The 12,405-nt window shown below is 45.4% G+C and overlaps 1 protein-coding gene across 1 annotated transcript in view; it reads right to left on the minus strand.

The window, feature by feature from the left end:
- akap6 (A kinase (PRKA) anchor protein 6) overlaps nt 1-12,405 on the minus strand; it is a 154,611-nt gene that overhangs the window by 117,414 nt on the left and 24,792 nt on the right. Inside the window, exon 11 of the mRNA XM_073483069.1 lies at nt 8,218-8,340. Within this exon, the coding sequence (XP_073339170.1) occupies nt 8,218-8,340 (123 nt within the window). The remainder of the gene's footprint in view (nt 1-8,217; nt 8,341-12,405) is intronic.

Below are 12,405 nucleotides of genomic sequence, written 5' to 3' on the forward strand. Positions count from 1 at the left end.
GATCTTTATCAGGAAATGGTGCAAAAACAGTGGATCTATTGATTATTTTCAGATTGATGGGGTGTTGACGGGATGCTTTCAGTGATGCACACGTGTAAATTTAATTGGATGAAGAACTTTTAATCTTAAAAAAAGTTGACATCCAGCGATCAATCGCAGGTGAAGAGGTGAAGACGCAAGATGGTTTCTGATTTTTGATGAGAAGAAGAGAAACTCCTGTTTTTGAGCTCAGTGGGAAATCGAACCCTCAACCCTGGCAGCATTACTGCCTTGCTACACCAGACTCGTGCTTCCTCTGACGTTAAAGCCACACATCTCCTCCACCAGCTTTAACTGCTGCGAGCAGATAGCGGTGACACCGTCCTTTACATATTACATTTCACAGATAAACAATAAAATATCGCTCTGAAAGCAGAACCATCAGCTATATCTCTTCAGCACGCAGCCAAAAACACATTCATATATCAATATTATCCAAATAAAACATGACTGTCTGCATTCTGCGATCATTACCGCCCCGCAAACCTCGTAAATTACTTCAAATCTCACGGCTGATTGAGTAATTTTACAGACTCGGCGGCCACTCTGCCCCACATAATTTCCAGATAAGCTGGTGAAAAACCTCACAGCTAATAAACATAAAGTACATTTATCAGCGCTACAGAAAACACAGCGTGACTGTCTGCGTCTCAGGGATAGGGCCGGCTGATGTTAGGAATGAATTAGGTTGTGCAGATTAGCCGGGCTATCGGAGAGCGATCGTATTTCAGCGCCTTATTCCACGAGACGATCCAGCTCCGTTTCCTGCGTTTAATATATGGAGAGCATAGAATCGATAAGAGTAGAACAGCCAGCCATCAATCACACCATGATAAGGCGTGCAGAGCGCGCTTTTATGTACGTCAGACAGCAGGCGGTAATAAGAGGCTGTGTGTATGTATTTATGTGTCTGAGAGACAGAATGAGAGAGGGTGCGTGTGTGTGTGTGTGTGACAGATACAAGACAGCCAGTGTGTGTGTGTGTGTTTATGCATGTAGTAATGAGCAGAGGAAACTACTCTGAGAAGTAATGGACTACAAAAATACCAAAAACTAAGACTCGTCAGCTGAGAGTGACCGTTGTTCAGGTTGCAAAGAAATTAACTTCCTCATCAGGAAAACAGTTTTATTATATTTCAACTGTGAAAGCAGCTTATTGTGTTTGTTCTCAGGCAGCGACCTCTAGTGGTTGTAGTAACTTTAACGGCAGCAAAGGAGGAAGTCAGGTGAAGAAGTGCGAGGTGAAAAACTGTCCACTTAGAGAGGAAGACGTTCACGCAGGAGGCCGAAAGTCACAAGGAGTCACTTTTACTTGCTAACACAGTTTCGCCACGTCACGCACAGAAACTGACTGAAGTTACATAATAACTGTTTTAACTCTTCTTGCCTGAACTGGACCAAACTGCGATCGCACGATGAAGGTCCGATGTGTCGCTGGTACAGTTTTGGAAGCGGTGATATCATTTTGGGAGTCGAGGGCAATCAACACTACTGAGTCGATTAGGTAACAGTCACAATGTCATTAATGATCTCAGTGTCCTGCATCAATCAGGAAGTAAAACTGTATCTTTAAATGTAACTCGAGGCGAAAGTCTGACACCTGAAGCTTCAAAGCTCCCAGTCACACACACTACTTTGTGTTTTTTGGGCCGACAGTCTGACTGACTGGTGAGTTAGTCTCGTCAACAGGTAACTAACCATCACTAGTCTTCTATCATTAATTTAAAAAAATCAAACCGGTGAGAGGAGCAGGTGGAGGTGGTGATTTCTCAGCAGCTGTGGCCGGTGGCCTCAAACGTTATAACTCCCTGCTCTGATTAACATACACACACACACACACACACACACACACAGTGGGGCTGAGAGACGAGCTGCTTCAAAGCCTGAGTGATCAGATTACCTGTTAGCATTAGCATATTAGCCTGGAGCGCGGGGTAGGACGGCCCTCAGAAGCCTACCTAATATCATTTAGCTTTTTAGCATTAGCATATTAGCGAGGAGCGCTAAGAGGTGTGCGGCGCTGATACCGAGATGACATTGAGGTTTGACATTGAGATTGTGTGTTAGGGGCTGCACTGATCACACACACACACACACACACACACGCACACACAGTCAGGTTGATGAGACATGATCTGATCAAAGACTCTTTGTAATAATGATGATCAAATTGTCTCCATTCAGACCGAGCCGAGTGAAACTATGGGCTGTATTCCCCCGAGGTGTGTGTGTGTGTGTGTGTGTGTGTGTGTGTGTGCTCTCTCTCTCCCGCTCTCTCTCTATTTTCCTACAGCCTTTATATTAAGCAATAAAATGCAATCCTCTCTCTTTTCCCTCCGTCCTTTTTTCCCCTTCTCTTCGCCTCTTTTCTATTTCATCCCTCGCTCCCCTTTCCATCTCTCACCTGGCTCTCCTCTCCTCCCCTGTCATCCCTCAATTGGCTTCCACATAATCTCCTCTCGTCTCTCTCTCTCCCTCTTTCTGATCCGTCCTTCTTGTTTTCCAGCCTCCCTCATCCCTTTCTCCCACGTTCTTTCTCTCTCTTCCTCCTCTGTCGACACGAGTCTGAATTCACAAACTCATCTTCTTCTTCATGTTTTGGCAGTTTGCGTTGCGTTTCAGCGGACACACCTGAGGACCTTCAGTCGGAGGAGCTGCACGTCTGTTTATTTTGTCAGATCATGAAACACTGATTTTATTGACCTCTCGGTGCAGCAGCAGCAGTTACTGTTCACAACGTCACCAGGACGCATCGATAAGAGGCAGAAACATCAGAGAGAGAAAAATATGAAACTCGTTCAGCGAGTTGGAAAGTCTGAATTTAGGTTTTAGCAAAAGCTAACGTTAGCAAACACGTTTCTAATTACTAGAAAGGCTGCTGCACCTCACTGATATCTACCCAGAAGACTTTAACTCAACACAGCATCGGACCGTATGCTTGGAGGTGCAGGAAACGATTGCTGTCATTGTCTAATCATTTGTTGATTAATCAATTAGTTTTTCTGTCCATAAAACGTCAGAAAGTGGTGAAAAATCAGCGTTATCAATGTTTTGTTTCGTCCTCGACCCCAAAGATCTTCAGTTTACCGTCACAGAGGAAGGAAAGAAACCAGGAAATATTCACATTTAGGAAGCTGCCGTCAAAACATTACTTAAACTGATCAATCGTTTATCAAAATAGTTGGTGACTTGGTAATTTGGTAGTTGACAACCGATCGATACATTGACGACCTGCTGCAGCCGGAGCCGTGATCGTTCAGATGTCTCGGTCGTGGATGAAGATCTGAAGCTCTGCTGCGTCTGTTTTCATGCATAATCTGCATTTTTTTTTCCCTCAGCTTCAGTCAGTTAGTGTGGAGGTAGTCTGAGACCTCTCTCTCCCTCTCACACCTCTTTATCTCCCCCTCTCCCCCTCTCTCTCTCCCCCCTCATGTTGCCACCAATAGTGTGTTGCTGCTGGTAATGGGATTCAAAGGCCTGGATCGCCCATCAGACCCAATCAATAGGCCTTTCATTGGCCGCCATCTCTCAGCGCCTTACAAAGAGCAGCCTGTGTGTGTGTGTGTGTGTGTGTGTGTGTGTGTGTGTGTGTGTGTGTGTGTGTGTGTGTGTGTGTGTGTTAGCGTCCTCTCGCCTCACTGATCTCCCCGGGGTTCCGGAAAGACCTGTGCTTATTCGCTCCACGCGCCCTAAAACACACATATAGACACACACACACACACACACACACACACACACACACACACTAGAAATATATACACACACACGCCAGCTGGACCAAATATTCAATTGGGAGAGCAGCTTCACTCCACCCACTGCTGCCCTGGAGCTGTGTGTGTGTGTGTGTGTGTGTGTGTGTGTGTGTGTGTGTGTGTGTGTGTGTGTGTGTTTATGTGCGTAAGAGAAAGTAATATAGAGAAAGAGAGAGAGAGAGTGTGTGAGAGGGAACGAAAGAGACAGACAGACGGAGATCAGAGGAAGAATAAAACAACTAAAACATCAGATTCATATAAAACTGCGTGATTAAAAACGTGACGACAGGAAACGTCCGGCGATGTTCTGCTGTCGTGTTTGTGTCGCAGCCCGGTTGATCTTCGTCCTCTGTGTCATAAAGATCCATTGCTGTCCAAAAACACATCAACGAGCCACACTGTTGCGCCGGCTGACATGATCCCTGAAACCTTTTAGAAGAACCAGGCTGGATATCGTCTGAAGATGCAACGATGAGTCAACTCAACAATCAGTCGACTGATCAGTACACAAGTCCAAATTTAAAAATCTGAAGATAATCTGGAGTTGCGGGCCGTCATCTGACGTGGGAGGTGAGGGGTCGCTAATCTGGATCATGCCATCTGACTGAAAGCCTTATGAAGGAGGATTATCTTGGTTCTGGACTCTAATTGGACCTCAAGAGTTGTCCACAGATACGGTGCATCTCATGCTGAAGATATTCAATTAGTATCGATGACTCGTGATATCTTTACTTTTACTTAGAGAGCAACTCAACCCAAACCACCTCTGACTGCCCTCTACAGGCTGAGTCCCGGCTACTGCAATTTCATTTAGCTGTCAGCGGGTTTTCACTACCAGCTCCTCGTTTAAAACCAACCTCTCACGACGCAGACTGAGGGAGAGGACGTTTCTGTCATGTCACGTTCACGTTACGTGTTTATGACCTCACTTTCATATCGCGAGGTGACGGTGACGGTGACGGTGACTTACAGGAGAGAAAGCTGCCGAGTCAGCGACTGCAGTTTGAGACCGTGTTTTTTTAAGGACATCACGAGACAATTTCCAACAAAACTGGGTGTTCTCTGCATCTCCAGCCGTGTTTTAGGGCGACAACCCCTTGCTTGCTGGTGTGTATGTGTATGTGGTGGTGGTGAGGCGCTGGAGGCAGTATGAAGCAGTGAACGAGCGTGTCTTACTGCATCCTGCCAGCCCGGCTCATGTTGAGGCAGTTTTTTAATCTCCAGGGTTGAGGCGCTTCAGCCAAACCTCTGGGGTTTAGTTCAGTATAACTTGTGGGTACTTTTAAAAACCCGAGGAAAGAGTGTGGTCGTCGGTAAATACTGAAAAAGTCAACAGTGACTAGAAGCACAAACCTGAGCTGGTTTATTGAACCCAGAGCTTCAACGCCTCCCTTTGACTCCAGCGTCTTTGAGGAAACAGACGAGTAAAACTCAAACCCAGTTCGTCAGAAACAGTAAAAAGACATGAAACTCAGAGACACAGAGACAAAGAGACGAGAGAGGGAACCTGTCTCTCTCTGCACTAATCAACAAAACACACACACACACACAATTATACACCCAAACACACACTAATAACTACAAAGTGCAAGTGTGACTATCGACAGCAGCACACACACACACACACACACACACGGAGTCGGTTAGCTAACACGCTATCAACAGTGTAGCAGTTCAAAGTCCTATTAGCGATGCTTTTTCATCCCCTTTTGCTTTATTTAACGAGACGCGCCAATTAAGAGCCGGGAATTCTAATTGAAGCTAACCGCCGCTAACGTTAGCACTGCTGGCAACCACAACAAAGTCGACACGTGTAAACAAACCACAAACAAAAACACACACGAACACACACAGCAGAAATAAATATCCTGATAAGACAACTCTGCGTGTGTGTGCGTGTGTGTGTGTGTGTGTGTGTGTGTGTGTGTGCTCACGATGCTGTTCTGCAGGGACGGATATGGAGATGCTGATTTGGAAATCTGTCTAGGAACATGCAAATGTATGCAAATAGCACCTCTGGGTGTGTGTGTGTGTGTGTGTGTGTGTGTGTAAGTGTGTGTGTGTGTGTGTGTGTGTGTAGCTAAAACACATGCCTACTGTTGTGCATATATGTTTGCATTTGTACGCTTATATGCAAATACAATCTGTCTGTTTGCCTTTGTGTGTGCATGTGTGTGCATGTGTGTGTGTGTGTGTGTGTGTGTGTGTGTACACACTCAACGTCGTACATGAGTCGGTTGTTACGGTGACATGTGATGTGTGTGTTCATGTCTCATTTCCTTGTACTCTTGAATGCATTTTTGATGAGTGTTGCGCCGTGTTTGTGTGTGTGTGTGTGTGTGTGTGTGTGTGTGAAGCCCATATGTTTGCCATAAAGCATGTGAGTAATTGCTAAAGTGCTTGTGTGTGTGTGTGTGTGTGTGTGTGTGTGTGTGTGTGTGTGTGTGTGATCTATAGGCGCCCGGTTGTTTCAGAGGATGTCGGATGTAAATTAAAGAAACACGACGAGTTGTTTGATTTGAACAAACAGGAAGTGAGAGAAGATGAAAAGAAGTACAGGCGACAGGAGAGCAAGTGAAGGGCAGATGGTCCGAAAACAAAGAGGAGAGCAGAGAGAAGCAGAAACAGGAGGAGATGAAAGAGAAGAGAGGACCAGGATGAAATCCCTCAGCTCAGGGTTATTTTCCCATCATCCCTCTCTAACACCGGCGCTCTGTGGTTTCAGGATGGATGACCTCCTCCTCCTCCTGTCAGCTGTTTCTACTGTGTGCTCATGTTCATCCAAAGTGCTGAAAGTCACAACTGCTCTCACACATCTGGACTATATGAACACAGAGTCTACTGTAGTGACAGGAAGCGAGTCAGCCCGACTGAAGACGAGCTGACGGACACAAAAAAGAAACTATACGTCTGTTTTTGGTTCAAGTAATATCACCGGAGCGTCGCTCACATTTCCAAGGATTTATTTCAGCCGATATGATAACCGATAATCTCCTCACGTAGAGAGCAAAGATGGTTTATTGTTGTGTTGTTGATGTGTGGCTCTCGTCTACATTGCGTGGCTCTACACATCTGCAGCAGTGTTGGTTCTTCTTCTTCTCTGTTTTTATTGGCTCCTCACAAAACAACTGTAAAGCTGCACTTGTTAAGTCAACAAAAGCAATTTAGCTTTGTGTTATCGGATATAATTTCTTTAACGGGCCGCTAATGCATCTGTCTGTTATATATCGTGCATCCCTACATTTGAGGGATTATTAAGAAAAATCTGACGTCAGGATTTTTTACTCCGCCCCAAAAATCTTGTGTCGTTCAGGCTTGACGTCCATTAAAGTTGATTCTGCTCCAGAGACAGAGAATCAGCACCACCCTCGTTATTAAGTCATCTCAGTTGTGAGAATCTTTACAAATGGATTTGATTGGTGTTTAGTATGAAATTTGGACTATTTTAGTTTTTTTTTTTGTGATTTAAAACATCGAGGTGTGTTCATCGTCCTCAGTTTGTCATCATTGTGTTGTGTTGTCTGTGCACCTTGCCACATTACATCACAGTTAATAACAGGAACAACAGGTCTGTGTTGCTTTAAACAGAGTCAGTGTTCAAAAAACTTCATATCCATCTGCTTCTTCAGCACCACGGACAGCACCGTGGATTTAAAAGCTCATTCATGTCGCCTTTACAGATAAAAATAGAAACGTTCATCTGCCCACTTGCCTCCATGCGTCCCTCACGTTGGCATGGATGTTCAGCAATACATCCACTAGAGGGCAGCTCAGAGCAGGACATGGCGACGGTGGAGGATTTTGTAATAATGTTATAATATAAAAATGTCCTTTTGAATGTCCATGGGCCCAGGTATCGAGACTTTTATGGCACCGTCAGAACTGCCTCGATACTTGATCGACTACCAGTGAGCCAATAATCACGCAGCGTACTTGCTGTGCAACGATCTGATTGGCTGTGTTGAGGCAGGAAAGACGCCCAGAGATGAGGCTCAGTTAGAAAACAAGGATTTAAAAACTCCTGTTAGCTTCTCCTGAAACAACACGTGTAAGGAAATCAGTAACATTTACGCTAACTGATGAAACAACACTGATGAGGTTTAAAAAACGACAGCGAGAAAAGGATCGATCAGGAACCGGTCTCCAAGTCGAGGTATCAGTATCGAATTCTTGATCGGTGTCCGCCATTGTTCGTCTGCATCTGCATACTTTCAGAAAACGCTCTCTGCTGCTGGGATGGCAGCTGAACAAGCAGGATGTGTTTTGGTTGTTTGGCTACAAAGGAGGACGGCATCTCCCCTCAAATCCTCCCTTCTTCACAGGGCCGCAGTGCAGGAGGGTTATGACTTGGTCTTAAGGGTAAGGTTAGACCCTGGTATCCCGAGTGTGTGTGTGCCAGCATGTGTGTGTGTGTGTGTGTTCTCACCAGGTGTGTATCCAGGTACACCCTCAGGCTGTCCAGCTCCTGTCTGGGCTGCGTCCAGTTCTCGGTGCTGTCCAGCGCCTCCTGCAGCCACGAGATGAACCCGTCCAACTGCTGCACGAAGCACTGGGGACGAGCGAGGCAGAGGGACACAGAGAGAGAGAGAGATTTTATAAAACCAGTAATATTAACATGGATACACACTGCTGTCCAGATCCTGCTGGACTCACATCACAACAACACACACAAACACTGCAGAGGACGGAGAGAAAATAACAAAAGAGCAAAAATAAAGAGGAATCAAAAACGTTCAAACATCAAAACCAAGGTGAGGGAGAAATCCAACAGGTAGCGACATGAAACAGGGAGAGAGAGAGAGGAGAAGCAACAGATTGGAAGGAGAAGAGGATGAAACAGTGGAGAGGAGGAGGAGGAGAGGAGGAGGAGGAGAGGAGGAGGAGGAGAGGAGGAGGGGAGGAGGAGGGGAGGAGGAGGAGCGGCTGGACGATGTTTCAGAGCCGATTCCAGATGAATTAATTCAAGGACAGAAAGAGAACAAAAACGAGACCCGCAGGACCAAACAGGTAAACACACATTAGGATAAATACAGAGAGAGAGAGGCAGAGACACAGCCGGGAAAATACAGAGCAGACAACGACAGCACAGAGGGACGAAAAGAGAGAGAGCGAGAAAACACACAAACAGGAAGAAAACAGTGGGAAACTTTTTAAAAAGAAATAAACAGCTACTTAATATATAATATGAAGAGAAATAAAAGGGGAAGAGATGGAAAATGAAACAAGGTGGACGACAGAGAGAAAAGAAAGAAAAAGAGACAAAATGAACAACAGGAAAATAAAAAAGAGACGCTGAGATGAAGAGATTCAAAAAGAGAGATCTGTAAAAAGACAGCAGAGTTGAACATGTCTCCATCACCGGCAGGATGTCCTTCATGAGAGCAAACAGACAGAGAAGAAGAAGAAGAAGAAGAAGAAGAAGAAGAAGAAGAAGAGAAGAAAAACAACAGAGGGAGAGAAGAAGAAATGCTCGTTGGCTGGTGGAAAGCTACTGCCATCTACTGGCTGAGAGGAGCATTAATGAGGAGGCAGTGAAGCACCTCCACCTGGAAGTGACTCCAACACACTCAGAGCTAAATCTAAAATCAGGCGACGCTGCGTCAGAGCGACACACGAGCTAATTTATTACGTCTTTTTGTTGGAAGAACGGGCAGAAGATCAGAAGCAGAATCTGATCCAGTATTGATTTAAATCTCCTTCAGGTCAGGAGAGAGTTTAAAGCTTCAGTCATGAAGGAGAGACGGAGGTGAAGAAGAAGAAGAAGAAGAAGAAGAAGAAGACAGTTGGTGGACGAGGTGAAGCAAAGATCAGACACAGAGAAGCTTTAAACAAAAGAGACGACAAACATTAAAGATTAGACGTTTAAACAGCAGAGATGTGTTTTCAGCAGCAGACAAACCGACTGCGACTCCCTGCAGCAGAGTCCTGTCATCATAGTCCGGTTTCAAGGTCCGATACGAGATACAGCGCGGGGATACGAAGGTTTAGATTGACGGCAGGAGGATTTTTAAGGGTTGATATCGATCTGTGAGGGAAATCTACAGAAACAAACAAACATGTTTTGCTCAAAAAGACTCCTCAGAGTGAGTTTATTCCCTCTATGTTCATATCGCCTCCATGAAGATAATTCTGGATACATTATTGGGTCAACTTGTGTACATGGACACAAATTATTGACCGCGCTGGAGTCGCAGTCAGAGTCCAGGGTTCATCTCCAGTCGACGGTGACAGTTCCTGCTCACGTCCACGAATCTGATATATTAAATACATCACTCTCTCATTAGCTGAAACATAAATCTAAAAACACACTGGGTGTGACATGTTTCGAATCGTAAAACCGCCTGGATGACATTCTTTTAAATTAGCACAACGAGAAAATGTTTTTACTGAACGTAACATCACAAACATGATATTTTATTTCATCAGCAGACTGAAAATCTACTCGGTTGAGTTTTTGGAAGGATTGCGGTCGAGCTGAAAGGAAACAGGAAGTGAAAATCTGTCCCTTTATCTGCGTCCTTCAAAGTTTCATAGCTCTGTAACAATGAAACAATACTTCTGTCTTATTAAAGAGTCATAATTCAAAGATCTCCCCGTCAGTTAAAGGTGCTATTTGTAAGAAAAGATGATTTTTGATTCTCATTCCCAACTCACGCTGTGGGTTTGGACTGTAGGACGGGTCGGCCGCCATCGTTACACATGTCACCTTTATATGAAACTATACTGTTGGCTGTGTTGAAGAATTGGTTGTGTTTCTAGTCTTCATGTCAACTGTAAATACTCCAGATAAACATGAGAAGAGAAGAAGAAGAAGAAGAAGAAGAAGAAGAAGAAGAAGAAGAAGAAGAAGAAGAAGAAGAAACGTTTTGTTAGCTTGTTTCTGTCACTAAATTAAATCTTGTGTTATGAACCTTTAAATGAAAACAAGCTTCAGATTCATGGTCTCCTGTGTGTTCTCCAGCAGTCGGTGGTGTCGGCTGCAGCTCTGCAGGCAGACACACTTCCACAGAGAGAAGCTTCCACCAACACAACCACACAAAGGTCAGCGAGGAGCTGCAGCCTGAACGCTCTGTAGTCTGGATACGATCCAGCTGCAAAGATCAGCACGAGCGGCACAAAGAGACGGAGGGAGAGCGAGGAGGAAGAGGAGCGGCATTTACATAAAAACTGAAGACGAACGAGACGACGCCGGCTCCAGAATTCATTCTCTGCAGTCAGACCTCAAACGTCCCGTCTGAATAACAAGTGTAACTGTGACTGCAGATCATCAAGAAGACAATTCTGATATTTTATACATCCGCCGTTGTTTTCATATCTATCGCTGAGAGCTACCTCCAAAACTAATGGCGGAGTGAAGGAGGCTGCGGCGAGGAGCTAAAGCTGATGGAAATTACTTGCCACATGTGTGCATCCATGCTTACACCTCGCCTACAAATCGCTGGATCCAATCTGTGAGTGTGTGTGTGTGTGTGTGTGTGTGTGTGTGTCTGTGTGTCTGTGTGTGTGTGTGTGTGTAAGGTGTGTCTGCTCGCCTGTAATGATCAGATGTGTGTGTTTGTGCACCTTCTATACGTCGATAGCGTCGACATGTGTGTGAGATACAAACCTTGAACGATTGAGCGGCGGTATGTTAATTACAGCCGTGAACCTTAAAAAAATAAATAAAATAAAAACATCGATATGATCCCGTCCATCTCTCCAACGCTTGTTATGAAGGAGAGATGGAAATCCAAAGTATTGATGAGAGGAGGGGAGGAGAGGAGAGGAAGAGGACGAGTGGAAGCGTAGGAGGAAGAGGAAGAGGATGAGGAGAGGAGAGGAAGAGGAAGAGTGGAAGCGTAGGAGGAAGAGGAAGAGGAGAGGAGAGGAGAGGAGAGGAGAGGAGAGGAGAGGAGAGGAGAGGAGAGGAGAGGAGAGGAAGAGTGGAAGCGTAGGAGGAAGAGGAAGAGGACGAGGAAAAGAGAGGAAAGGAAAGGAGAGGAGAGGAAGAGGAAGAGTGGCAAAAGAGGGGGATCATAGGAGGAAGAGGAAAGGAAATGAGAGGAGAGGAGAGGAGAGGAAGAGTGAGAACAGAGGGGGAGCCTAGGAGGAAGAGGAAGAGGAAAGGATTAAAGAAGAGAAGGAAGGAAAAGAAGAAGAAGAAGAGAAATGTGGTGAATAAGAGGAGAAGAAGAAGAAGAAGAGGAAGAAGAAGAAGAGGAAGAAGAAGAAGAAGAGGAGGAGGAAGAGGAAGAGGATGCAGGCGTGAATGGCAGCAGAGGGAGTGGCGTTGGTTTGGATATCGACCAGCATGCACTGGGCTGCTTACGGCTGCTTTGATGTCTCTAAACCAGTGAGGCTCCTGAGGGGCAGAAAGGCCTGCTGGGAGCTGAAACGCCTGATCTGATCCTCTGCCGCCTGGATAACTGCTCTGATATCTGCTTCATCTCTTCCTCCTGTGGCTCAGCTCTTCACCGCTGGATAATTACCGTTCAGCTGACGGGGCTTTCTGAAGGACGACGCTGATAGATTTAGACTCGAACTCCCGGCAGACCGTGTTCGGCTCCGATGATTAATACGTTACAGGCAATAGGTCGGATTTTTTAATGCGCCCGGAGACAAACAAACCGTACGA

Source organism: Pagrus major, chromosome 16, assembly GCF_040436345.1.
Source record: "Pagrus major chromosome 16, Pma_NU_1.0".
Taxonomy (NCBI): Eukaryota; Metazoa; Chordata; class Actinopteri; order Spariformes; family Sparidae; genus Pagrus; species Pagrus major.